Source organism: Orussus abietinus, unplaced genomic scaffold (genome assembly GCF_000612105.2).
Source record: "Orussus abietinus isolate OABI.00-Male unplaced genomic scaffold, Oabi_2.0 scaffold48, whole genome shotgun sequence".
In the NCBI taxonomy this organism is placed as follows: Eukaryota; Metazoa; Arthropoda; class Insecta; order Hymenoptera; family Orussidae; genus Orussus; species Orussus abietinus.
In genome coordinates, this window is record NW_019394242.1 from 290,108 (window position 1) to 317,666 (window position 27,559).

The 27,559-nt window shown below is 42.8% G+C and overlaps 1 protein-coding gene across 3 annotated transcripts in view; it reads right to left on the reverse strand.

The window, feature by feature from the left end:
• LOC105694704 (fasciclin-3) overlaps window positions 1–27,559 on the reverse strand; it is a 409,158-nt gene that overhangs the window by 16,806 nt on the left and 364,793 nt on the right. For all 3 annotated transcript variants that reach the window (XM_012415616.2, XM_012415615.2, XM_012415617.1), the window contains exons 2-6: window positions 3,518–3,841; window positions 3,149–3,283; window positions 2,369–2,557; window positions 2,039–2,223; window positions 490–631 (exon numbers count right to left, since the gene is read on the reverse strand). In XM_012415616.2, the coding sequence (XP_012271039.1) occupies window positions 490–631; window positions 2,039–2,223; window positions 2,369–2,557; window positions 3,149–3,283; window positions 3,518–3,841 (975 nt within the window). The remainder of the gene's footprint in view (window positions 1–489; window positions 632–2,038; window positions 2,224–2,368; window positions 2,558–3,148; window positions 3,284–3,517; window positions 3,842–27,559) is intronic.

Genomic DNA, 27,559 nt, shown 5'->3' on the forward strand with positions numbered 1-27,559 from the left:
AACTCAAAGTGGCAGCCTATCTACGAATAATGTGAAAAATGAAATTACCTAGTGCGTGCATGTGTTCGGAGAGCTTACCATAGAAGTGACTGAACGCTCCTGCGTGCGCATGCGGTGAAGTAATGCCGTTAGACACTGTCATTGCTACATTAAAGTCATTTGCGAAGTATCGATGGTGGAGGTGGTGACGGTGAGAGAGAGGTGAGCGTGTTTTTAAAAAGTGTTACGGGAGTAAAAAGTGAGATTTTCGGCACGACTTAGAAACGGCGTGCCTGAGTGGTAGGAGACTCGCGAATAAAAAGAATTAGTTGCTTTTGTGGCACGATAAGAGACTTTCTTTTTTTTAATTAGGTACCCACTGTCAGCGGCAAAAGCAACGAGGACGGTAATGCATCGTGTATCTAGTGCGGTGCAATGTGCACACACAGTGTGGCGATGTTACACGGAAGGGTGGAAAATAATCGGAGAAGGTTCTGTTATCGATCTTACCGGCTGGTTCCGAAGACGTTGATAGCACGATTCGATATTCCGAAGCTCCTTCGTCGTTGCGAGCTTCCAGGATGTACTCCTTCTCCGTGTCGGACTTCTGGACGCTGTCGATGCTCAGGATAACGCTCCACGCTCCCCTGCCCTGGTAATTGATGGCATTATTAATTAGGGCGGAATTAACGCAAGATTAATGCAGGATAATTTCTTGTCTTAACATATGATTAATGCCCTAGATAAGGAGATAGCAAATACCTGTCTTCAGTGTTTAATATTTTTTATCGTCCGTGTGAGTCAGCAGAGCAGAAAGAGCAGTCGATATCTATTCTATCTCTTTTGGGCATAACCATTTTGTTTTTATGTCAGAAATTATTCTTATATGGTATAGTACAAATGGTATAAAAATGTGTTAATTTAATCCTTTGGCTACTAAAGGCGCTTAAAGGCGTCTGACGTTTGGTCCAATGTTGTCTGCACGTATTGATGAATTTCGCCCATATGTCGAAAGGGTTCCGTAGTCAAATGGTTAAATAAAAATCGGCAGAAAAGTACGCTTCTACCGAATATTTGATGTAGAATACGTCTTTCGAAACTGGGTACCCTTTTGAGCTCCCCAAAATATTTTAAATCTGATTTACGTATTCGATGTTTTCGTTTCCTTCTTACAGAAATGAATTTAGGCATTTTGAAAGATTGTAGATGCTATTCCAAACTTTTGATTTATGAAAAAGATGTTTACAAAATCATTGAAAATTTGGAATTTGGAAAACTTGTGAGAATTAATTTTTTTTCCAATATGGACAAACACTCTTCTTTTTCCGAATGGCGCATGCTTCATTTTTGCGGTGTAATTAGGTGAGGACAATCAGCGCATACTGTGACAGCTTTACATAACGCCGCTCAACCACATAGTCCATATATGTATTTTCGTGAAAAACGTATTCTACGTCAATGAATAAACAAAAACAAAGGCTAATACGGAATACATGCACACCCGACTCTCCATTAACCGAACAATTATTATCCAGTCTGCGGATTAATCGCATTCTCAGCCGACAGCGCGAGGGGGTATTCCCTCAGGAAATCATGAATTTTAACCCTTTTAGTGCCGAGCAACTATAAATCGTCATTTTCAAGTGCCAACGATATCGGTCGGCACTAAAAGGGTTAATGCTCGAAATCACGAGGAAATCAGCTGAAAATCGCAAGCAGAAATGCACTGGAAATCGTTGAAAATCATCGATAGTCACAATTTTAAGACCAAACGTCACTTGTTGTCGAATGGCATTGTTGTTTGTCGTATAAAATAAAAGGAAATCGATTCTCAAAGAAGGAAATCGTATTCACCGATTTCCAAGTGAATAGCCCCTTGGCCCAGCGTATTTGGGCTGCCGGCGATTTTTGTTCCAAGCACGGTGGAAAGGTTTGAACAAGTATGAGCGCATTGCGATTGATTTTGCATTATCCGCAATTTTCAATTGCTTGGGCACCACCTCGGTCATTCCTCCGGATAATCGAATGTCCTCTTTATATACATAGAACGATGACTTACCAACTCAACGGCAGTGGAGGTCTCGATGCGGTTGCTCTCGTCGGGCATCCCCAGGTTGATCTTCTCGTCGTTGACTCTCCAGAGGAAATGCGGCCTGGGATTGGCGTAGACGGTCACGTTCACGATTCCTTGTCGTCCAATCACGTATCCAAAACGTTCGATCGTCGGCTGGGGCTGCGGCGGGTCTGGAATCGAAATTCAACCTTGGTCCCTTCGATCCGAACACAATTGCCAATAGTAAGGGGCGATCGGAGAATGTCACCCGTGGGGCGCATTTCCGATGTATTCGCGGTTTAAAATGGATTAAAGTGGAGGCAACGCATCGCTTACAGTAAACGTTAAGCTGCAGGCTGGTTTCCTTCGGTCGGTCTAGGGCGATGTGATTGGCCAGGCATCGAAGAACTTTTCCATTGTCCGTCCAATCGAGACTTCGCGATACATTTTGGACGGCCAGCGAGTTGTCATCGATGTTGGAGTCGTATATGGTGGGCCTTTCCTCGTTGCCGATGGGCTCGTCGTCTGCAACGAATTTCAGATATTAATTATATGGCTTTGAGACTCGAAGGAGCCATCGAAAGGGACTAGCGGTTGAAAGGAAATCGATTGATTCTAAATCACCGGTCATGGGAATGATCGAAATTTCATGAGTTTTAGGATCTACTTTAGGGCTTCCATATTCACGTGGTAAAATTTGTAACGATTCGGTACATCCAATTCGAAGAAAAGTTTCATAAACGAGACTTCTTTCAGGGGGTCAATCGTTCATGAAACTTCTTTCCTAATTGGGTGTACCGAATCGTTTGAAATTTCACCACGTGAATATAGTGGCTCAAAGAAAGGTCCTCACCCTCGTGAAATTTAATTTCTTTTATGAAACATTAAAAGATGCTTATAAACGAATTTAAAAAAAATGAATATTCATGGGTGTCAGAACCGTTCTTAGTGCCTCAATATTCACGTGGTAAAATTTAAAACTGTTCGGTACATATAGTTCCGGTGAAAAGTTTCATAAAGGAGACCCCTCAGAGACTACTTTCGCGTTACCTTAAATGATTTGATCCTCACTCGTAACTACTGATATTTCTCTCTGTCTTGGAATCTGATACGTACCTAAGTAGAGGGAAACATTAGCAGCAGGTCGACCCGATGGAGCGCTGCAGCTGATTTGCAGCTTCTCGCCCTTTTTGTACGTGTTTCGTCCATATAACCCAGGGCTGACCAAGAGCTCCGGGTTCCCAGGAGGCTCTGTTGAGGGATAAACAGAATTCATTGTTACTAGTACACGATGTAAGCCTGGTAAGCGTTTTTAAAAGTCCTCCATGGACATGACAGGAAGGAGCAAATTTCAGGCCTTTTAAAATTAACTACCTCTTGATTTCTTTTTAAATTACTCAATTTTGGGTCATATGATATTTTCTCATACGTACCGGTAGATTAAGGGAATATCAAGAGAAATAAAATTTGGTAGGTTGCACTTACTGGCTACTACAATTTTCAAAGTGGACAGGATTTCGGTCCGGACGTCCATCGGTGTCAGCGCGCATCTGAAGATACCGTCGTGTTTCTCTATTATTTTGGAGATGAGAACTCCGCACTGGCCGTGTTGCGTGCCGTTTCCATAGTACTCGATGCCATCTTCAGCTGGTTGGTCAGGTGAGAGAATTATGCTGTTCTCCCCGGGAATTTCTATGCGACATACTCTCAGAGCCGAGTCCGTCTTGCAGAGGATCTTCAAGCTTTCTCCAAGTCGTACCGCAACTTGACCCTTTGGCTCGATGTCCACTGCTGAATTTGGCCTCAGTGCTGAAATTATAATTAAAATTTGTAATTAATTAAGTAATCCACGAGTTTGTCCCAAGAACGGCGAACTTCGCCTTTCCAAGATAAGACCCGAATAACATAATTTTGCGCATCGATTTAATTGATTTAAACAACGGTCAATCGTACATTCCTTCTCAGAGTAACAATGAATGCGCTTTTCAAAGTTATCCGAATACAGAAATCATTATGTCTAAACGGGACATAATAAAATTGCTTTGACAGGTAATAATATCACTTTAAAGTATACACTACCTTGTTATATTTAATTTGAAAAATGCGGACAGGAATTCAAAAGCAATTCGTAAAAAGTGTAAAAAGTGTTCACGAATTAATGTTTTTATTGAAAGTAGAGTGGTCACGGCATCTTTTTCAGGTGTATGAGGATCTTCTCATGATCGATCACCATTACTCGTTTCTTCAACCGCGAGATCATGTACAGCAGCCGCGTATGTGTTGCGGTCATGATCATATCGGCACAAAGAAAGGTGCCGTGGACCGCTAGTGGTTTATTAACGATTTCTTTCCATGCAGGTTGATTTGGTGCTCAAGAGCCCGTTAATGGCCGTTCGTGATTTACGAGGATAATCCGGTCGCCTTCAGAGAGGTGAGAGAACGCTCAGGGTATTCACGGTACCCGAAGCAAAGCTAGGTCTACCTGTACGTCGAGAGCACTACTTGAGTAAATTATAGTGATTGTAATTGAAGGGGGGGAGAAATAATGGCCGAAATATTCTTCGGCTCGATATTCGCCTAGGAACTTGAATGCCTCTCGAAAGATAGTCTCGATCAAAGCGGTTCAAGATGCTAGGTAGATACAGGTAAGAGATTTAATTCTTACAGTTGTGCGATTTTTATGGGAAATATCTTTCAAGATTTTTTTCATCGCATTACATGCGGTAGAAGCTCTTGGGCTGATTTTGGTCAGCGATGCTCCGAGTAATTTTCTGCTTTCGGATTAAACCGACCCCTGGTGACCTGCTTCCGGGCAGGGAACGAGCTTTTTCAGGCGATGGAGCTTTTTTACCCCTGGTGGGCCATGTACTTCCCCTCAGCCTGGAGTACTCCGGTGTCTTCTCCACGTAGAACAACGTCCCGAGAAATATGATAGCGCAAGATTTACGAGGCAAAAAATAGAAGATGATTAAAACTCCCCCGCGCGGACAGCGTTTCGGTGTTCTTCCCCACGTTTCATCTAATGCGATTTTTCCGCGTCGAGTTTTCCCTCTGGTCTCATCCGGAGGGGCAATACCGAAAAGAAAACACTGTCAAAGAAAATAAACCAACTGTCACAGAAAATTAATTTGGCATAATCATCACGACGCAGCAATGAATTTTTACACGCCGATACAAAATCTGGCTATAAAAATGTTTCCTAAAGGAATAATGTTATTTAACTTAACAATAATATATTTTCTTACGTTTATTCAGGTTAGATGTCGCACTACGTTGCAACTTTTGGCTCGAAGTGCCAAGGCTTTGTGTTTTATTTCTCATTTAGGTATTTCTTCTCAATTGTTTTCCTATCTCATCTCGGATATCGCGACGAATTCGCGCAGGGGCCGAGTTCTTGAAGAGCTCCGATTTCGTCGGTGGGTCTTTCGCTCTTCAGGGCGTCGGGTGGTACAGGATATCAAGAACTTGAACGAACCGCCGGTCGATGGAGCAATTACGTGCACCTAACATTTTCTCGCTTAAACCCGGGCCGTGTATCGGATAACGAAAGCCACTCATAGCGGTTCCCGCGAACGGGCAAAAGTCCCACACGAGAACACTTCATCAGCGGTATCGAGTTACCTGTACGAGGCTCCCCATCTCGTCCCATTAATAATTACATTGTGTAAAACTGCCGAAGCTCGTGCCCGAGTTGTCGTCGCGGCTTTTAATGGCCGCCTGTCTTAAAATCTGCGACCCAACTCGGGGCACTTCGTGCTCCAGTCATTAATTATGGAGGCGAATCCATTTGCGTCTCGAAGCTAACGAAAGTTACGTGTAGAGTCATATACATCGGGTTTGTCGAGTTAGTAACAACTATAGACCTTCGAGTTAGGTTCGAGCTTTCAGAATTTCCTGTCTCGAGATAGCACCAGGACCATGATTGTCATCTTAACTTCTGCCCTTTGCATCTCTCTTTGCGGAGTTGTCATTGTCGCGGGTGTATAATTGGTGTACCTTGAGTTTCAATTTGTCAAGTCTAGAGGGAACGTAGGAGTATATTAAACCGTTGATGTCAAGTGCAAAGTGAAAAGCCGATTTCGTCCTGATAATACAAATTTCGATTGCGAGGTGCGTTTTCTTTTTTTTTTTCGAGCGTCTGTGGTACTCCCCGCTGGTTTTGGCAGGTTTTGTGGTAAAAATTCCCTGTTTTTTGGGGGTAATGATTATTTCTCGAGGGTATTATCGCCTGTAAGCGGTTAATCCGTGTATGATTTTATAATACCCCGAAAGTGGTGGAAAATCCTGTTGGGGGTCATCCGCGGTGGAGCCGCGCGATGAACACGTCGTCCGCTCTATAAATCACGCAAGTGTTACGAGCCGATCGAGCTGTAACGCGAGAGGATGGCGATTAAAAGAGTTTTATGGCCAATTTCCAAGGGGCTCCATCGGAGAGATTTTCGGGAGCCACAGCGATCATCGGCACGCAATAACACATTTTCGCATTACCCGCAAGACCAGTACTTACCTATAACACGCTATATAAAAATCTCCATCTGGATTTGCATGTACTTCGAAAAGATATAACATCGATATTAATTTAGATTACGCAAACGTCAACACTCCATTGAAGATTAGGTGAAACCCCGTTGTTGATAAAAACAAATTCTTCTAACTGAAATGCCATCTAAAATCGGGCTCCACGTTCCCGACGCTTATATTTATTGGCAGCTATGTCACGCTACAATCAGAATTGTCATTTAAAAGGATCGAAGTAAAATTCAAGAAATCCCTTGAATTCATGATTTTTCATCTCATACCCTACACGTATCTGCATTATAGAACCGGAGTTCCCAAAACACTTCTTTTGCTATCATCAAGTTTAAATGCGCGTTTCTCGATTACCAGAGTGTTATTAATTGTGCGAAATATGAGAGTACGAAGCCATCTTTATTCTGGTCTGGCCTAATCAAAATAAAAATGTTGCTCGAAGATTCAAATGTTTAAAGTGTCAGGGCTCTTCTTAGGTCCTCACGGGCCATGTGCTAAACTTTCAATCAGTTCGGAGGAATACTCCTAAAAAAAGATGCTTTATTCGAATGTACTTATTTAAGGGAAATTTCACTTCACCTTGCTCTCTTTTTAACATCTTTTTGTTTACTACTGTAATTAATAATACTGACAGAAATAATGAAATCCCTCAATTGTATGAGATTTCATTTAACCTTTCTCTTCTTCTGCACGGGATTTGTGGGATGCCGCGCTGCTTGCACGTACTTTGTGCGTTTAAAAACGGGAGAAAAATTCCGGCGGACGTCAGTCTTGGATTCGACGAACACGTCGCCCGGTTCATTAATCACGAGCGTTACGAGCCGATCGAGTCGATCGAACCGATCGATCGAGCGACGTGGCAGGATGACGATTAAAAGAGGTTTGCGGCCAATTTCGCTGGGAAGCCTCCCGGGCGCAAAACGCGTTTGCGGAAACGCTCGCTCGTCGGACTTGCCGAAACGTTCCGGCCCGAGCGATGCGGCATTATCAGGAGCCTTTATCACGTTATTGATGGTTATTTAGATTGACGTCGCCTGCTTTTATCCGTCGAACCGCGAGTCCGGTGGGGCGCTATCGTTCCGGCACCCAAGAGGTAGCTGCTAGTAAAAACCATGTCAATCAATGCCCCAACCCCACGAATCGAATGCGAACGTAATTGATCGGTTCGACCGCGTCTGAGAACCGGAATCGTTCATTAGGATCTGGAATTCGATCTCGATTTCCTTTCAAAATTCCCGCAATCAATTTCATCCAAGCTTTCATTTAATTAAACGGGTGATTTTTTTCTTTAATTAATAACGCGTATGTAACATGTGGTAATTATCATCGATAGAGAGATGTAATCGTGGATACAATTAAAACATCGTCACTTCGAAATATGATTTTGTAGGAATTATTTACGATTTTGGGGACGCTATGGGTATTCGGAGTAGGAAGTACGTCAAGCTGGGAATTGGAAATCAGTGTCAATTAAAATGATATGAAAGGCGCTGAGGAATTTAATCAACGTCGATAAAATGAAATACATCTGTACTCTTTTTGGTGGTAACGCCGTTTTAAATACTCGTTCAAAACGTTCACGGACCACGTCATATTTGTTCTAGCCCATGATAAATAATGCATTTTATTATGAAAAATGAAATTTCATGAGTTTTAGGACCTACTTTAGGGCCTCCATATTCACGGGGTAAAATTTCAAATGAATCGGTACACCCAATTCGGAGAATACTTTCCCTTACGATTTGACTTCTAAGATATATATAGGCCGACTCTTTCATATCACATTAACGTCACTATCACAATCGCGCAGTTGATACAGAGAGCATCGCCTTGCATTATATCATACTCCAGGAATAGGAAGGAGGGTGCAGGAAAGACTGCATTTCCAGAGGATGCATCAAGAACGCAGCCGTAAAGTTCTCTCCGCATGTCCTCGCGGAACATCGGTCTTACGCCGACTGATGCATCGGGGTTGCAGCGCCGAATGCAATCTCGCGTATAGCGTCATTATGATAATGCAATACGAGAAATATGACAAACTGGGCGGAGTGCCCGTGACGATTATCATATTTCATTTTTCGGACCGGTCGATATGTGGATTACTCGGAAGCTTGCCCATTTGGGAGTTCATTCGTTCCGATTAAAGTGGGAGTGTCGGAGTTTGCCAACCTCGCACCCCATGTATTATTATGCGGCATTGTTACTGGAAAAATGTTCTATAAATCGAACTCGCGCAGAAATAATGCCCACTTAGTCGAAATGACGAAATTAACAATACACTTATCAGCTCTGAGAATATTTCAGGAAATTTCAAATCTCCTTGGAAACTAGAAAACCGATTTACTTCTCCCACCTGTTTATTTTTATTATTAAATAAAGTCTTATTTATTGTGTTAATGAACTCACACTTTACAAAAAAAAAATGGTTATTTCAAGTAATTGTGAACCGGTCTTTTGGAATATTTACGACTTACGATGCAAGAATAGATACCTCAAGGTTGGTACCTTGACTTATTTGGAACGTGAAGATTATTTTGAAAAAAGGTTTATGACTGTTCTTAAAATAATCGCAGTACCTATTTTGTGTACTATTAATCGTCCTTTTTCACGACTCAGAAGAGTATAGGTATTAATTTAATCACCATGAGCGCTTTGGTAATCACTTTGGAAGCGGTCGAAAAAGCGCGTCGAACGCGTCCGTTCTGTTGGAAGTAATTAAAGTGGTTGCGAGCTATCATCAGTTTATGCAACGACGATCTGCATCGTTACACCGTTCTATAGAGCGTTTTACGAGAACCATATTGAACACGGTCAATGTCTATTTATTACGGCATGGTGCATAAAACCGACGGAGCGGGCTCGGGGAGTAACGAGCCATGCACGGGCGACTTTTCCTTTCGAGGGTTGTATAAACGAACGAATACAACGGGTTAGAATAACTTTGGGGAAAAAATCCCCGAAGCCGGCCGTATTTCACCGCGTATCGCCAATGAAGGTGCGCCATTAGCGGAAGTCGTTGTGGAGCTTTATTTTGGAGCGGCGTTACACAGTGCCGCGTAAAATTTGCATACTTTATTGCACCGACCGAATACTAATGCGCACCCGCGCGTATTGCTCACGGAATCGTTGACATTTTCCGTTAATAAATTTGTTATACTCCATCGGTGAATCGGCAGCGACGGTAAATAATGCGCGTAAGTTACGGGAGTTTACGGCCAGATTTTGCAACAAGCACTTTTTAAGGTCTGTGACGATGCCAAAAGTGGTACGACAATTTGCTGCGTTGGCGATATTATTTATCGGTGTTTATTGTGAACGACGTATAATGTAAATTCACTGGTTTTATGAAATCATGCAGGATGGGGGAAGCTGGTAGATATTGCAAGTTCTCCTATAATGGAAAGGTATTTTAAATTTGCATCTTTCTGAAGATCGCAATCAGACGTGTGCACTTTCAGGGAACGCATTAAAGAAGAGCATTGTCGGAATAAGGACATAAATTTCTTGCATCTCGGGTGGAAAAGGAGCCTTCTTAAGGACATTTCTTTCGACCGCCATTCCTGTAACCGCGCTTTCTGTCTTCTGCGTTCAGCTTGCAAAAAGCCTCAAGAAACACGTATATATCAACTCCACGTGGACGAACTTCGTAGGGAGTTATCCTTGTCTCACGGTCCATGGAATACGAGAGATCAAACGACCGGAAAATGAGGAAACTTCCTTAACCCTCTGGTCATCGTTCTCTTTCTTCAGCCTCTTCCTTTCCTCCTTCCTTCCATCCTCGTCTTCCTCCAATTTTCGGAATATACCTCCTGATGACCGCATTTCTCGTCCCTATTTCTCACCCCATCCTCTATTCCTTCTTATTCTTCTTAACTTGATCTTATCGAATCCAATGCCCCTGTTTAAGTCGAAATTATCGATCTCTAATCTTTTGATCACTTTGTTCACCGGCAGAAATTTTAGTTCCATTTCTCTAACATAAGAATCTGAGATGTTCATTTTTCTTATGAGATCCTCTAATAATGAGTCTTCGGAACGTTTCAAAGGAATTGAAGTTTGAAAACTCTTAGACCCAGAATGGTTATTCTATTTTACACGAGTTAGATATAAAAATTTTAAAACTACTAATCATTGAAGAAAGACGGAGCAAAACTAATTGAAAAATGTCAGGAATATGAATTCATTGCATCGGTATTTTTCTTTAATCCCATTTTCTTCAAGCGTCTCCTCTTCTTTCTCTCAAATTATTCGTATCTAGGCTCGTGTTTTCTTTAAATTGCTCGCAAAACTATTGCGAACGATAAAGCTGGACCCAACACTTTGTTAAAATGATGCATTGTCCAGGTCATGTCGGTAATAACAATACTTGCAACTGGCAGCTAGCAGGCCGGTCCGCAGCGAACGCTCGTCCGATCCCGGGGAGAGATCGCGCGACCATGGATCCTATTTGATTTTCCAGCCATCAATTTGTTACACGGCCGACGTCACGATCTAATTTCGCCAGGGGCGCGCATCGCGCACATCCCGAAAACCGCAGCAACAGATGCGATGATTTGTGGACGCTGCCCGTCGCGACGCATCGACGCCGGCGCCGCCTCGAATTTCATAAAACGTTTTCACGGAATATCGACGTTTCCTACACGACGACTCGATGGACGCTCATGATGTGGCTTTGTCGAAATGCATCTTACCCCATGATGCATACACACAATGCTCGTCCGATCTCGGGGAGAGATCGCGCGACCATGGATCCTATTTGATTTTCCAGCCATCAATTTGTTACACGGTCGACGTCACGATCTAATTTTGCCAGGAGCGCGCATCGCGCACATCCCGAAAACCGCAGCAACAGATGCGATGATTTGTGGACGCTGCCCGTCGCGGCGCATCGACGCCGGCGCCGCCTCGAATTTCATAAAACGTTTTCACGGAATGTCGACGGTTCCGACACGCTTACGACTCGATGGACGCTCGTGATGTGGTTTTGTCAAAATGCATCTTACCCCGTGATGCATACACACGATGTGCATGGTAATTCGTAACGTCCACTGTGCATTGACGAGGTAATTCGCGGAGTATTGAAATGATCATAAAGTATACGTAAAGAAAACTTAGTTATTGTTTTTTTTTTTAATTATAACATCAATGGATGCATGCTATTACTCAGTAGAAAATATATGCATGCACATGACGTTCAGGGTAATTCGCAATGTTTACGTTGTTTCGACGAGGTATTTTGCGGAAAGTATCGATATGATCATAAAGGTTACGTAAAGAAAATTTAGAAAGTTATTTAGAAAGATCGACGGGATAATATTTCTCTTTCTTTAATTTACTGTCTCAGAATCGAATGTTTCTAAATCAATAAATTTGCACCAATTTCCCCACATTCTTCCTTCCGTAGTTACTGACAGAAGTAAAAAGAACGGTGTCGTAAAAATTGAAGGAGAAATGGAATTATACGCGCGGAGCGAGTGCCCTGCAAAAAGCAAGCCGGTCTTACTTTCATATTTATTACAGTTAACCGTCTCCAAAGAAGATATCATTTATCTTTTCTTCAAGTGCAGTTTTAATTCTCTATTTCTCCTGAGCATGTGTCCTCCCAGAGTATGTACCCCTTACTTGCATCTTACGGCAAGACCTTTAGGTCTCCCTTTACGACTCCGAATACAGATATCATAACCAGATATCTCGTTATTTCTTAGAAATTCCAATTTTCCAGTAACATATCCACCAGTTGGCTTTATATTGCACGGATTCTCTTTCGGTTCCAACATCATACGCTTGCAGCTCTCACAAATTGGTTTCGTTATAGAGAATTTAAAATCAGAGAAACCAGCGGTATCAGCGACCAGCGATACAAGCCAATTACAGGTTACCAGTACCATTTGTCACATTTCTCGAAAAAAACACCCAAAATAGGGCGAAGATGGAAAGAAGATATGAGAATTGGAAGGAGATCTGCGAAGTGGGAATGCAGAATTTCATTTATTGCCCACCGTCGGTTCTATCAGTCTGGAGATATGAAAAGCCGAACGATCTCGGGCGGGCCGGTCTTCGGGGTGCCATCATCAACTTTTCCACCGTCTTTTTAAGGAAATCGCTTGAGCCGAGCGAGCTGTGAAATTCAGATGGACGCGACGCAATAATCCTCCCCCTCCATTTCGCGGCAGGGTCATCGACGCCACCCTCTGGCCCAAATAGCCGATCTTACGATCAATTCCGCGGAATCCGCAATTTTCCCGGGGTAGCCGCGGGTCTCGATTCAATTTGCGCCCGATATAACCGATCCTTTCCGAAAAATTGCATATAAATATGATTATTATACCGCGAGGTCACGAGAACGTGGCGCCGGTCCGCGAGAAATGACCGGAACAAGGAAAAGAACTGGAACCAAAATGGCAGGTCGAGGTGCATGCTCGGGAGTTTCGTGCAACTTCCTGACGAGGTCCAATTTTCTTGGCCGTTTCCTCGCGGCAAATAGAGATATAGCCGAATGCTTTTCCAAAATTTCATATCAATTTAAATTACGTGTCGATATTAGTGACGAGAGCCAATAAGTACAAATTAATGTTAGTATATATAATGAACGCCTTCGAAAGTAGAATGCATCGCAAATCGAGGAAAATTGTTCCATTATGTTTTAAGACATTATTCGTAAAATGTAGCGAGGAAGAGAATGAAAACTATGCCGAACATCGACGTTTTGGGGGGAATATTCTGGAATGTAATTTTCCGGGGAAAGATATTCCATTTTCTCGGCAGGTTGCTCGGGGAAAAGTGAAGTATCCACAGCTGATTCTCCCCCGGAAACTTCACACAAATCTGAATTCACACATCGATCCTGTATCAGACTAAAACACGGAAACAAGAGAAGACTGTCGCACGTTGCGTCACTGAAAATCTAGAAGAATTTCTATTATTTTTTATAGGAATTATATTTGTGATAGGAGGAATCAAAGAACCTATACGTCGAAGCGTTGGATACAACGGTTCAATGGATCAGTGCAATTTCTCAGTGATTCCTAATGTTATCCTCCACCCTAGTTGAAATGTTGGTCCTTCTTCGAATCTTTAACCCCAGGCCTTAAATGAGTTTTAAAATAATATAGAGGATACCTTTTATATAATTGTGTTCCTCCTTTAGTCCTTAGAGAAAGGTATTTACAGTTCTCCTCCTTGTAAGCGTAAAACAGGGCGTAATTCGTCGTAAGAATTAAAATAATACTTCCGTAACGCGCGAAGTGCAGTCGATTATCTGCCCAAAAACTCCATACAAGTCTGAACTTATCCAACTAGACTAGGGAAACGTAAAAGAACGAAGAGAAGTTTGAAGATTACCTCCAGAGAATGCATCAGACGCAAGCAGGAGGGATTACAACCACTCTCGTGGGGATTATTTATGAGATCGGGGCAAAGAAAGAATCGCTACGTCGAAGTTCATGGTTTTGAATGCAATGGTTTATCGGATCCATGCAATTTCCCAGTGATTTCCAATTTTCTCGGACGGTTGGTTCGGATAAGGCGAGAGTCGACATCGGAAACTGCTGCGGTCAGCATACACGGAGCCGGCGAAGGCGGGGTTCACTGCATGAGAACTAATTCCGGTCGGTTCACCGTGTTAGATAACATTCGCTAATGCGGCTAATTTTCTCCGGGTTGCGAAATGACTCCGGGACGGAACCATGCGGTCTCCGAGGTCCGGAATTTCCTTTCGCAAAAGAGATGTTGGATCGTCCTCGATTGACCCAATACCGTAGCTTTAATTTAGATTAATTAATAAATCAATTCGACTACGCTAACGGTGCGAGCGTACCTGCGCACGAACCGCGCCATCATAACCTCTCCGCCAAGGGTAGAGTAGCGCAATAGAACCCTCGCGATGAAAGGTACGTATAGCTGGCACCCCCACCTTTACTAAATTCAAATTTCTGTATCTTAACATTTTGCGCTCTTTGTGTGCTAATTATGTGCTACATTCGGAAATTTTGTGCCAGCTCGGTTTTTGGAAAAAAATTGAATTTTTCTGTGGGGGTGCTAGGCACTCAAAAAGCTAGCACCTTCACCATAAAAAAAGTGTGTCATTAATCAAAAATAGGTGAAAACTTATCGACAAATTATGTTCTCTCCGAAAATCATATTCGTAAATTAAAGCCTGAAAACCCACCCCCATTAAAAAATTGACAAGAGGTAACTATCCGATCGCGAGGAGAAAATCGATACTGTACGCACCTCGCGATCAAGGTGCTCGTCTCCCTTTTTCGATGTTTTAGATGTCTCTTCTTTAAGGGCGCCCTTCCGTCGCTCTCGACTCCCATGGAAACCATCAAGTCGCAGACTTTTCCAAACCTTCCGAGAAGGACGATTTATTTCTTTAGCTCTTAAGCCTCGCTTTCTCAATTTCGGCCCGTACTTGTTAAGAGGCAATTTGTCCCCATATTCCTTTGATCCTTTTCCGAGTTCCTTCTCAGAAGTACTTCTCCAGGAGTCCATTTTGCAGTCCCCACCTACACCTCCTTGACTGCATTAACTTCCCTTTCCACGTTCCTTTGCCCCCAATCGGTTGCATTGCAAAATGCAGCCCGTTTTTCCTCTCAACCTATCCTCGAAGATCCTTCCAAAACTCGGTCCTTCCGAAACTTTCTCCGAGGTCTCCTTATCCTGAGATTTTCATCGCCAAGGCAGAATTTCTTCATCCTACAAAAAAGGAACTTTTTTCGACACCGACGCGACTAGCCATTAGTTTCAACTCGGACTCTTCCGCTCGGGTCGTAATATACAAACATTGTCGCCCAGTTCCCTGTTCCATATACGCAAATAAACATTAATTATTACGCGAAAATATTTGCAGGAGTTTTTTTTTCAAGTTAGCGCGAGATCCGTCGCACTGTAGTGCACGGAATAAATGTGTTCCCAGGCCACATCGGATCTGTCGAAACGGTGACAGCGGCTCGAATGAGCTCGCGTGGCAGAGAGCGAAATTTTCGAATATCTCGTTCCCTGCCATGATAGTTATGCATTACGCGCGTCCAATGCTGAAAGCAAGCCTTCAATTTTACATGCAACTGTATCTGGGATGCCAGTGCCCTTTTGAACCGATCTAGTCAAACGTCAACTCGCATATAGGACAAATTTCATTCCGATGACTTCATGCGGTTGTCGCATCTGATAGCGCCATACCTATTTTTACGTATCGAGAATATCAACTGTAAGAGACTGAGCAGATTTGTCAAACATAATGATATGCCCTTCTACCCCCAATGAGTTTTTATTTAACGCCTCCACTTTTTATCTCGTCTATTTCAAGACTCAACCCCTTAACATGAGATTTACAGGACCCATCAATGTGACCGGTTTCGGATTTCCCCAACAAATGACAGAAACTATTACTATTTTTTTTTCTAGTAATATGTTAATATTATAAATATTACGTAACTATATAACATCGCATAACTAAACGTATAAGCTGATAGCGTACAATTGATTTGTTCCTGAATTAAAAAAAGAAATCAATTTTTTAAAGAAAACGTGGTCACGCGTTAATCTGACGGGTGTGCGTAGGAATAGGTATAGTAGAGTATATCCTCAATTGGCGGATAACGAATTCAATTATTTCTTGCAAAAGCTCGTCAAAGTTCTCCTGGTAGCTGGCTAGAGGTACAGCAGAAGTTAAAGCCTGGTCGGACATCTCTATCAGGGATTCCCTATCAAGACGCAGGTCTTCCGGAATGGCCATTCGGCTCCTTAAACCTAAGTCCTGAGCGCGAAACTGCGGCGAAGAGTATTTATTGGCGGGATTTTAAGCCCCGTTCACCTTAATGCCGACATGGGGCAGTCTCGCGGGGAGAATCTCCCCGAGGCGATTCCCTCTGGAATGGGACTTTTGTAAGCGGCGAAGAGAGCCTTCTAAATCTAAGGTCCAATACCGAATGGCACCGTTCGTGCCGATTACCCCGCAAAGTCCTCGGCTATGGGTCGGTAAGGCAGATTACACTGGCCGGGTCGGGATGGCCAGCTCCGAAATTCCCGGGATCTCCTCTAAGGGGTGCATGCATCCTCCCGGAGGCGGGGCGAGATTCCGGCCATTTATCCCGCCGCCGGAAATTGCAGTTTGCTAAGGCCTCGATTGCGTCCGCGAACTCGGGGCTCGTAATTGAACGTCACTTTCTTTCCCGGCTCTGGGAGCCCGAAGAAACGGACGCGATGACGTCCATTTTCCGGGATTTCGCGGGACGGCGGAATTTCGGCCCCAGATTTGTGGCCGGGTTTCTGGAAGAACGCGACGTAGGAGAAGATTTTTGTCCGAGGGTTCCTTTTACCTTTATTGCCGTTTATGCGGTAATTAGATTTATCCCACATCGGCCCTTTGACCTGACTTGATATATCTTTATCGTTAGAAGCTACGGAGAATCTCGTTCCACGAGTAGTATTCGGGAAGAAACGATAACAGGTGACCGTAAAATTGCGCGAAAAATAAACTTAGTTGTAAGACGGACAATTTAGGTTTTCAGCAGGCGACGCCACTGTAGAGGCGTGGCCTAATCCCCTCCTCGTGCCTCTTCATTGGTCGAACAGAAATACGTGTTACAGGAAAGCTGTTAATCTTAGAATAGTTTTGCAAATATATACGAGAACTAACATTTCTCGAGGAACGTCGCTCTGCACATCCAATCCAGTAATTCCCACGTATAGTGAATTAAATAAATGTTTTGCAAACAGCAGTGGCGGCAGATTCGTAAGTTTTACTTTGGGGAACTTCCAGGGCGCATTGGTCTATTCCGGGTAGACAAGAGGTCTCATTAATTTCAAGATGGTTTCGTCAGCGAGGGAAAAAATAATTCCTCCAAGTTTCTCGAGTCCCCCGGAGCCGGGACATTTTCTTAGCCGACAAAAAGTTCATCGTGAGTAAATAGCATGACGTGGAGTTAGCAGTTTCCCCGGCATCTCGGAGACCTCGAAACTCCTCCGTTGCCAATTTTGCCCAGACAGCCGCAAATCTCCACGGAGATTAAGCCCGGTTTACACGGCGCTAAATCAACTCCTGTAGTGAGAAAGAGAGAGAAGGGAACAAGGGGTTAAACCGGGAGAGAGCGAGGGAAGGAAATCCAGGCCGAAAGCTCACCCAAGGAGAATCGCCCAGCGTTAAGTGCCCGTCGTTGCCGCTTCGGACGTAAACGGTTTTGCTCGCCGATGATGATGTCGGGATTGAGTTACGTAAAATGGATTTCACATTAAATGACTATTGCCCGGAAACGTAAGTACGGTGGCTCGACAGGTCGGGATATTCCTGGGGGCGTTGGTCAATTCGAGGATCTCACTCTGTTGACGCAGCTGTTAAATGAAGCCATATTTTCCCATCTGACTTTGTAATATTCCATTCATACGGTGTTCTACATTGTTCGAGCTAAGTCCTGAAACACTTCATTTCGATTCTAAGCCTCCAAGAAGCGAAAACATCGAAAACGTCCACGGGTCACGCGATGTTGGTTCTAGTCCATGATAAATAAATACATTTTTTATGAAGAATGATATTTCATGAGCCTCCGTATTTCTGTGGCAAATTTTCAAAGTGAATCGGTACACCCCATTCGGAGAATACTTTCACCTCATATTATATATAGGCTCTTTCATATCACCTTAAGGCTATGGGTTTGTTCTGCGATATTATAGTTTCGTTATTTCATGTACCTTTCTTGGTAATTTGGGCATTTACGTAAATACTTGTGCTTGATTACAAACTTCACCCAGATATTCCGAAGAGGTGTCGTGAACAAGTACTCGATGACAAGAGCGATATCATTTTGGTCCGTGAACGGAAACTTGCAGGTGGGACATAATATCGAGAATGCGGCAGGCTGTTCAATGCAGGGTAACGTAAATCGGGGTCTCATGACTCCCCGAAGACGGGTTATCCAGCTTATACATAATTTATCCGGCTTAAACCTGACGCCAAAGCACGTGGTTTGGCACCTAAGGTGGTATACGAAACTAATGATAATGGACCTTAATAGCGGCCGGCCAGAGATGTCATCCGCGTTATCAGTTTATCTGCTAATATTTACCATTTAATGCATAATAATATAATAATGCATGTTAATTTATCATACATTTTCAAGAAATTTAATATAGGTATAAAAATTCTTAAGGTGATGTGAAAGTGGCATCTGAAGGGTTAACGATTTATGAGACTTTTTGCAAACTGGGTGTGTCGAATCGTTTGAAATTTTGCTACGTGGACATATAGGTTCTAGGGATGTTCCTGACGCCTATGAACTTTCATATTTTATAAGGATTTAACAGAATGTTCATAAACAAATTAAAAATATGAAATTTCATGGGTGTCGAGACTTTCCTTAGAGTCTTCATATTCAGGTGGTAACATTTAAAACGTTTCGACACCCTCAGTTGGGAGGAAAGCCTTATAAATAAAACCCCTTAGGCGTCACTTTAATGTCAACTTGAGATAATATGAAATTGACGTGATACCAAAAAGTCAAAATATTCATAAAACTTTTCTCCAAACCGGGTGCACCGAATTATCTTAAACTTTAACACGTGATTATGGAAGCCCTAAGGAAGAACGAGCTGCTCGTGAAATTTCATTTTTCGATAAAACATATCTTTTTTTGGTACTTGTCCGAGATAAATACACATTTCTCTTTCTTTTCGAACAATGAAATATCACGAGCATCGCGTTCTTTCGTAGGGCCTCCATAATCTCATGATGAAGTCTCAAATGATTCGGTACACCCAATTTGGAGAAAAGTTATATAAATACATTGACTTTTTGGTATGTATCTATCATACCTTTCATATCACCTTAATTGTCCATTAATTACAATCGAAAATGACGTATTAAGTCCATCTACAACGCACTGTCACAATTACCTTCATACCGTCGACACTAACTCGGCTTTAGGTAATCGCTGAATTACACGGATTTGGAACCCCATTTCTAGGCGCCCTAATCGATTTCTAATTATTCCGCGAGTACCCACCGATGTCCCGATCAAACGTTACGTCAGCGAGTTTCTCCGGGATTCTTCGGTCGCGATTTCGAGGGAATGAAAGAAAAGACTCTTCTTGTAGAAAATTCGCGTTGGCCTCCCGAAGGGGGGCAGGGCTTGGGGCGACCATTAAGGCTGTGAAAAATGAGGGGAGCAAGAGGCAGAAAATGACTGTTAAGAGTTCATCGGGACGAAGAAGAAAATATTCGAAGTAGGAGGGCCCGGAAGTTCCGAGAAGAATTGACTCCTCGTCGGTCACAGTCGCTAGGCGCAATCTCCGGATATATCAGGGAATACCTCTTCCTTGGGCGAACTCCGTCGAAGTAATCTCGGCCCCCGGTGCGCGCCATTTTGCTTTCTTTATTTTCCGCCTAATGGATGGTCCTTAGCTGGAACGAGGCTACGGGTGAGAGTGGTTCATTCGAGTGCACCGTGCCGCTCCACGCGATCGGGAAATGAAAAAATCATTCGACGATCCGCCGCCAAGTCGGGACTGACTGCGAGGGATGCCGAGCGGAACGCCAGAAGTGACTCTCTCTTCGACGAGAAATTGAGAATCGATACGATATCGGACTCCGCGAAGACATTTTGCGCCATTGACGACCTCTTCGGGTAAATCTACCCTAGAAATCAGCGCGGATCGATGCCGCAAAGAATCGAGGCTTAAGGGGATATGAAAGAGGGCCTATATATATCTGAGAAGTCAAATCGTTGGGGAAAGTATTCTCCGAATTGGGTGTACCGATTCGTTTGAAATTTTACCACGGGGATATGGAGGCCCTAAAGTAGCTCCTGAAACTCATGAGATTTCATTTTTCGTCAAAAATTTATTTACTTGTCATGGACTAGAACCAACGTGGTGTGGTCCGTGCACGTTTTCGATGTTTTACGCTTCTTGAAGGCTTAGAATCGAAAATGAAGAGTTTCAGGACCTAGCTCGAACAATTTAGAACACCGTGGAGATGGAATATTACAGAGTCAGATGGGAAAATGTGGTAAATACGTTCACCAATAATTGCAAGAGAATGCTGGGCTTGCCCTGCGGCTAACACGCGTTTTTAGAGCAAAAATTTAGTTGCAGCTAAACGATGGCGATGTTGGTTCGTCAAAATATAAACAGTAATGAATTCGTGGGATTTTGGCAGTTTTACATCGATCTTTTTATCATTACTTTACCGAAATGACATATGGAACTCTTCAGTTCGTATATTTCTCAACGACGACTGCAAAAGACTTCAACATAAATATAAATGCCGGTAATGGGACACGTCAGCTTATGCAAGCTTATGTCCCCACTTAATTATTCAAAACGGCATTACCACCAAAAAGGGTATAGATGAAATTTACTTTTTCGACGTTGATTAAATTTCTTTGCGTCTTTCATATCCTTTGAACTACTGGAACTAATTTCATTGTTTCTAAGAAGAATATCAGGTCCTTCAATAACGCGAAGGTGCTAAAACAACGTGCGATATTAATGTTTGATCCCAACATCATTATGAGGTACAAAACGTCGTGTGAATTTACGTTAACGAACGCCGTTGGATCATTGAAAAATGGTCGATACGAGGGGTGGTTCGCTATTTGCCGTAAATAATGGATAAACAATTGGTGTCGAAGTCACGCGGTGCCTTCGTGGGGATTTAAGCTCAGCATTGTCGAGTCCTGAACCGTTACAGCTGTTTCTGACAGTCTTTGGACGACGTAATCCTTTGGACACGACATCGACAGGAAGGTTTGGAGGGTTTTCGATCAGTCGAGTGGAGGCAGAGTGAAAACCCTCGATATCCATTGGCGAGCTGCTACGACGTCGCAGTCTCGTTAAAACCACATCAGGGACGGTCTCCTCTGTCCACCCGTTCTGGTCCGGAACTAGTCATCCCAAACCATTCCCAGACCACGCCTTCCTAATGCTACTGCCAACGCCAAAGTGCCGTCCTGCACCTACATGCACAGTGATAACACTGCGACGATACTACGTGGATCTCTCCTGTAACAACCACTCGATATTGCAACCCCTGGACCACCATCTAAAAGAGAACACCATGCCTCCGAGGTCTAAACCGTTTTACGAGGGAATTCATATCATAGAATGCTTTTCTTTTATAAGGCGGCACAGTGCTGGTGAATACATTATTATCTAAGAGCTTCATACCGAATCAGCTTCACCTGATCTTTTTCGATTCTGATAATAACTAAATTGATGATGAGATGATCTGTTCGCAATAAACTTAGTGCTAGTTTCGTAGATGAATTCGTGTCACGTATTTCCTTTTACCCTGAAGATCTAAAATCCTAATAAATAACTTGTTATCCAAGATTTTGACCCAGGGTAAGATGAATCCTAGTGGAAATATCATGCCTTTCAGTAGAATTCGATAATAGCGATGTTTCTCAATCGTTTTTGAAGATGTTGGTAACAATCTGTCCAACGTTACGGCAGCTAACATTTTTACGAATGATTCGGTTTTGCACCTCGAAATTGATATTGCTAATTTTAGTTCCATTTGTGGGAAGAGGAGCTTTTCAGGAGGTTCTCGTTCCTTTCGGTCGAAAAGTCTCGCCGTTAATGTCGAGTCTGCTCTCCATTGGACGAGTCGACGTTGGCAGGATATAAAGACAAGCGATTCGCGACTTCCAAGTTACATCGGGGCTGCTCTCACGAAGTAGTTCGAATGAATATTGCAGTTCTGCGGCCGCAGACGCTCGAGTTGGAGTTTCTGTTTGAGATAGAACAGATCCCCACTTTCATCTTATTAGCCAAGCGGAGACAATACCCGTTCGACTCTGCCGACTAATCCGAACTGTTATTGCGGATTACCGATGTCTTGCTTTCCCGTTCTTTTCTGCCGGCTTTTCGTTCCAACATCCGGAAGTTCGACCGTTCAAGGGTTTCCGTAACGGCGATGGAAACATTCAATCGATCGCCCCTAGGAGCTGATACTTGACATTCATATCGGATCCTAAAACTGCAATAGCAGATCAGAAGCAATTGTGATAATAGTCACTAATGTAGGAATTATAGGTTAGACCCCCATCAAGTACGATGGTTTTTAAGCACTTTCCAGCACCAATTATGGCCTATCCGTTTTACATCTTAGCTAATCATCAATAATATTCGTAGGAGTTGTAGTTGTTCCGTTTTGTCGGCAACTCACGTGGTCTTTCCTGGTGGTTATCATCCATCCAAGTCCTGATCGCGTCCAAAGTTGCTTAATTTCGGAGATAGAGCAAGAACAGGTGCTTTCAACGTGGGTTAAGCACGATAATTACAGGTTACTTTGTTCTTCACAAAAGCAGATTAAGAAGCCCTAAATAGTTGAACACAAAGAACCACGAGACGCTAAAATCCCTGGCTCTACTTCTTTATTTCTATGATAAAGAATTTCCTGACAACTATTTAGTCAATAAACCGATGTATCGGGCGTTACGAAGATACGGAACTGGACAGTATTAACGAGTTGATTATCCCCTCGAGTCAGTGTCCATTAATTGCATTACCTCATCCAGCACTCCTGCGGTTCCAGATCGCATCATAGGACGTAACGCGTGACACTGGTGCACAAGTGCGGAGCGATCGAAGGATTTAATTCCCAATCGAATCGTTTCAATTACCAGTCATCGAGGCTCAGGGCGATCGCACGGTCGAAGGATGAGTACGTATAAAGCGATTACAGAGATGTACATGGAGTCCGGCTCCGTTAAACGGCACGGTTAACGCGAACGCGGGAGGAAAGGGAGCAGCGTACCGGAAGTGGGTCGCGTGCAAGCCCTCTGGATGGCAGTGGTAATTTATTCCTTCTTTTAGCTCCTTTTCTCTTTTTAATCAGGCCAGCCCGGGACGGACGGGGAATAAATCCGAGCCAGTGCGCAAATTAACTACAATAAATATATTTTCCCGTCAAAGGACGCCGGCGAAAATATGAGGCCGTCCATTATCCCCGACGTAGCCGCGGAACGACGCTTTTATCTTCAGGAGGAAAAACGAGGGACTGCCGCACGTTCTAGGGGGATTTCTACACACGTTTCCTCGAAACACTTCCGGTTGCTGCCGCGTTCCCGTTGACTGCAGCTGCAGCGAGGACTGCAGTTGCAGTGCCGACTGCAATTGCTATCTACCGACCGGCCTACTCGCGGCTAGCTCGGGCGGTGGCTCATTTGCATTACTGATATCTCGAAAGCCTCAAAGATGTAGGAAGAGGTCGCGTGGTTTAAAATGGCCCTCGTCTTGGGGGAGCTTTATAAATCCTTCTACCCCTTTCGACTAATGTTGACTGGCTTTCAGCGCCTTTGATAGACTTTAACGGACTATAATGACGGACTGAAGACGTGCATCGCGCGGATGTGGTCCGACTGTCTAGTGCCTTTTAAGCGGTATATATGCGTCTCTTCGTGTTAGATAAACTGCATGATTAATGAGGACAGATGTATGGATGTCTGTATAAAAAATATTATTTTCCGATGAATGGATGAATACACCCTAGGAAATATTGATCTATTTAAATGGATGGCTACCGGGCCACAGAAAAGATACAGACCCATGAGTTTTGTTGCAATGATTTTTGGAATTTGTGTACAGATTTATGGATCTAGAAAAATGTTAATCGGTGAAGGTGTATTATGCACGAGTAGAATTTTTTTTTTCTAATTATCGAAAAACCGTGTATCAGTTTATTGTACTATTTTTGCTTATGTTTAATATAAGCGAGTCGAAAACTGCCGAACCGACCGTACGAGAGTCAAATATGTTTTTTAGCTCGCGTTTCTATACATTTTGGTAAATTGCCCTGCCGAGGGCAAATGTCCCGCGAATTTAATAACGTTGTTAGCGTACGTCCGCTCGCGGCGAATAAAATTTCCCTCGGGTTGCATCGAATAAGGCAATTACGGTTGCTCTGGTCAAAGAAGACTCGAATACGCTGGGAAAAGAATTTCATTTCATTGCAACTGTAAGCTTTGTTATTAGGCACCTGTCGGTACTTTTTCGAAACGGTGTTACATTATTACTCGGGTCCGCAAATTGAACGAAATTCAGTTATAACGGGCAAACGTGAAAGTACAGAATGTCAAAGGTGTATTGTTCTTTTCACTGCTGAAATACTTCTGTCAAGATAATAATGACTTTTTATTGTATTTTTAATATATATATCGTACATAACGCGGCATTGCAATAGCAATTTTAATTTCATCTTGCGCCTAAACAAGTTGGAACAAATTGAAGCAAGCTGGATCCAAGCTTTGGAACATAGTCAAAAGACTCCTTTTATCTCGTCAAATCTAGGTTTCCTTAAAACCGCCTTTATAGCTTTACATGGAAACTTCTGTCACCGACTCCGAGGTGTACCAACCGTCCGTATTTCTCCAACTCTAAGCAAAAATTTCCCCCAAGAGGAGGAAAGAAACGGAAAATCCTTGAAAATCGGTCAAAGGTTTTTTAACTCGATGCCGAGCGTTCGTTCTCTTTACCTAACGACTCGGTTTGTGTTCGAGGCTGCAGTCTTTGATCTGGTTTTCCTTGTGCGAGGCAAGCCCGAAATACTACCGGGGAAAAATTCCGACGGTCTCGAAATTTCATTAAAGCGTGAATTTTGCACTGACGAGTTTTCTTCGTAAAGAGAAAATACTTTTGCACCTATCGACAGACTTGGCGCGTTTAAATAAACGACTCCATAGGAGATAAAAAAAGTGATTACAACGCGGTCAAACATCTATCGGGGAGTATGTCGAACGCGGTAATTTTTCTGCAGATGAAAACTCAGAGGGAAAGGTTTTCCTAACGGATATTTTATTGTCCGCAGTCTGTGATTCTTCCCGGATTCGCTTTGCTGGAAAACGAAAGGGGAGAAGTTTACGGTAGTTCAGTTTCCCGGTCCTCCATGTTGTCTAAACATACGGTTTTTCGGTTTTCATTGCTCCACGATAACAACGGGGACCGCATTGAATGCACATATAATAATAAAGTTTTTCCTAAAAATATACTATATTTACTCGGAATAAACCGAGGTCCTTAAAATTTCTTCAACGATGAATTTTACCCCTTAATTAAAATACTTCTCTGTTTTATAGTAATTTCGTGCACGACGGGAAACCTTTTCGAATAAAAGGTGTGCGTTTGAATTTGTTCACTTTACCGTAACTTTTAAATGTTTGACTTGCAGTTAAGAAAGCTGATTTTCCAAATATTTCGGAAGTATCGTAAATTTCTATTGTACTTTTTAATTATTATTCAAATATCTAGGCTTTTGTTTTACCGGTAATTACATATCGGTAAGGCAATATCGAAACCAGGTGTCATGGAAATCGATAATGCAAATTCCCGCGGTTCGGCCAACAGTTCTTGAACCGTATCTGCCACAGTTAAACGAATTAAATCCTACATTTGAGTAGAGAGTGGAAACTGGTTTTATGGTTATCACATTTTTCCATTAATTAATTTCGATGTTCGACCGTACTTTGCCGCTACTGCGATTGTCCGATATCGGCTTTACGAATTGCCCTTTCAAAGTGGCAGCGAAACAACCAGCTTCAGACCCATACTTCAGACCTATAAGTGGAAAAAGCAGAATCAGCCGTAGGCTCGATTCGATCCGATTCGTCGAATCGCTGCTGCTGTCATTATAGGAACATAGAACCTACAACTTTTCGTTAAACCATCGTGTACGTAATTCTCCATAAGATATATAAAACATCCTTTCTCGATTTGTGAATCGCATTCACATAAATAGGAGTGATGTTACAGTCGTTACAAATGTTATTACACGTGATACCTTTGTAACGATGTCGGATATTAATGTCTATTCCGTGGATATGCCGTCGTCAATGTACGATAGGAAGACATTCACATCCGCTAGTGTACATAACTGTAACAGCGATAATGACAATCGCTATTCTAATTAATATCATTATGTTTAGGGATGGGTGCACCAATAACAATCTACGTGAAAATGATTAACTATGATTAGTCAATCTCGAATTAAAAATTCCTGTTGCATCGAATGATATTAGGCTAACCGAAGGTTCAAATCCGCTGTCGGATAACCACTGATTAACTCTAATCACGTGTTAATCCTTCATTAAGGACTTCAACTCGAAAGTTGGAGCAACCGGACTTTAAAATTATAATTACCCTGTATTGTAGGGTATATCCAATACGTTATCGTAGATACCGGGTCCTAAGACCATTATTTACTAATTAAGTCCCACTAAAGACAGGTACATGACAACGATATAATTATTATATTCGCTCTTTGTAACATGTAACGTAACATACGAGGAGTTATTCACTCAGGAAATCATGGATTTCACTGCTCGAAATCACGTAGAGATCAGTTAGAAATCGCAAGTGGAAATCGTCGGAATATTAACGCGATTTTAAAACCGAACATCATTTGTTACCGAATCACGTTGTTACTTATCATATGAAATTAAAGGCGATCAGTTCTCAAAGAAGGAAATAGTTTTCACTAATTTCCGAGTAAATAGTCCCCCGGAAGCCTAAATATCACATGTAAGTAACATTAATATTACCATTCCCTACGCAATTATACAATAACGCTGATATAAAACGAATAATGTAACATACATGTAACGTATCGGTAACATATAATGTCCATTTTATACATATAACTGCAATGCTGCCACATTTGTAGCAACATTACGGAACAGTAACAATTGGAAAATATACAATATCAACGTATCTTCTGAATACCTTTCCTAATATATCACGTAATTCCAGTTACATAACTGTAGCATAGCGTGCTTGGTGAGTTCGATATCAATATTTTTCGGCGCCCTCTAGTTCCCGAGTCCGCCGCCAGGGAGCGGTAGGTGGCGCGGCCCTAGTCGCGGGACTCTCGAAAAAAATCAGGAGCTCGGCGCCATTACGGTCGGCCTGCGGGATCTCATTTGAACGCAGCGCGGGCTCGCGCAGTCTGGTCTCCTAATGAGGGTGGCTCTTTCTTTTCTCCGGCGCCGCGGTGTGCGTGCGCTG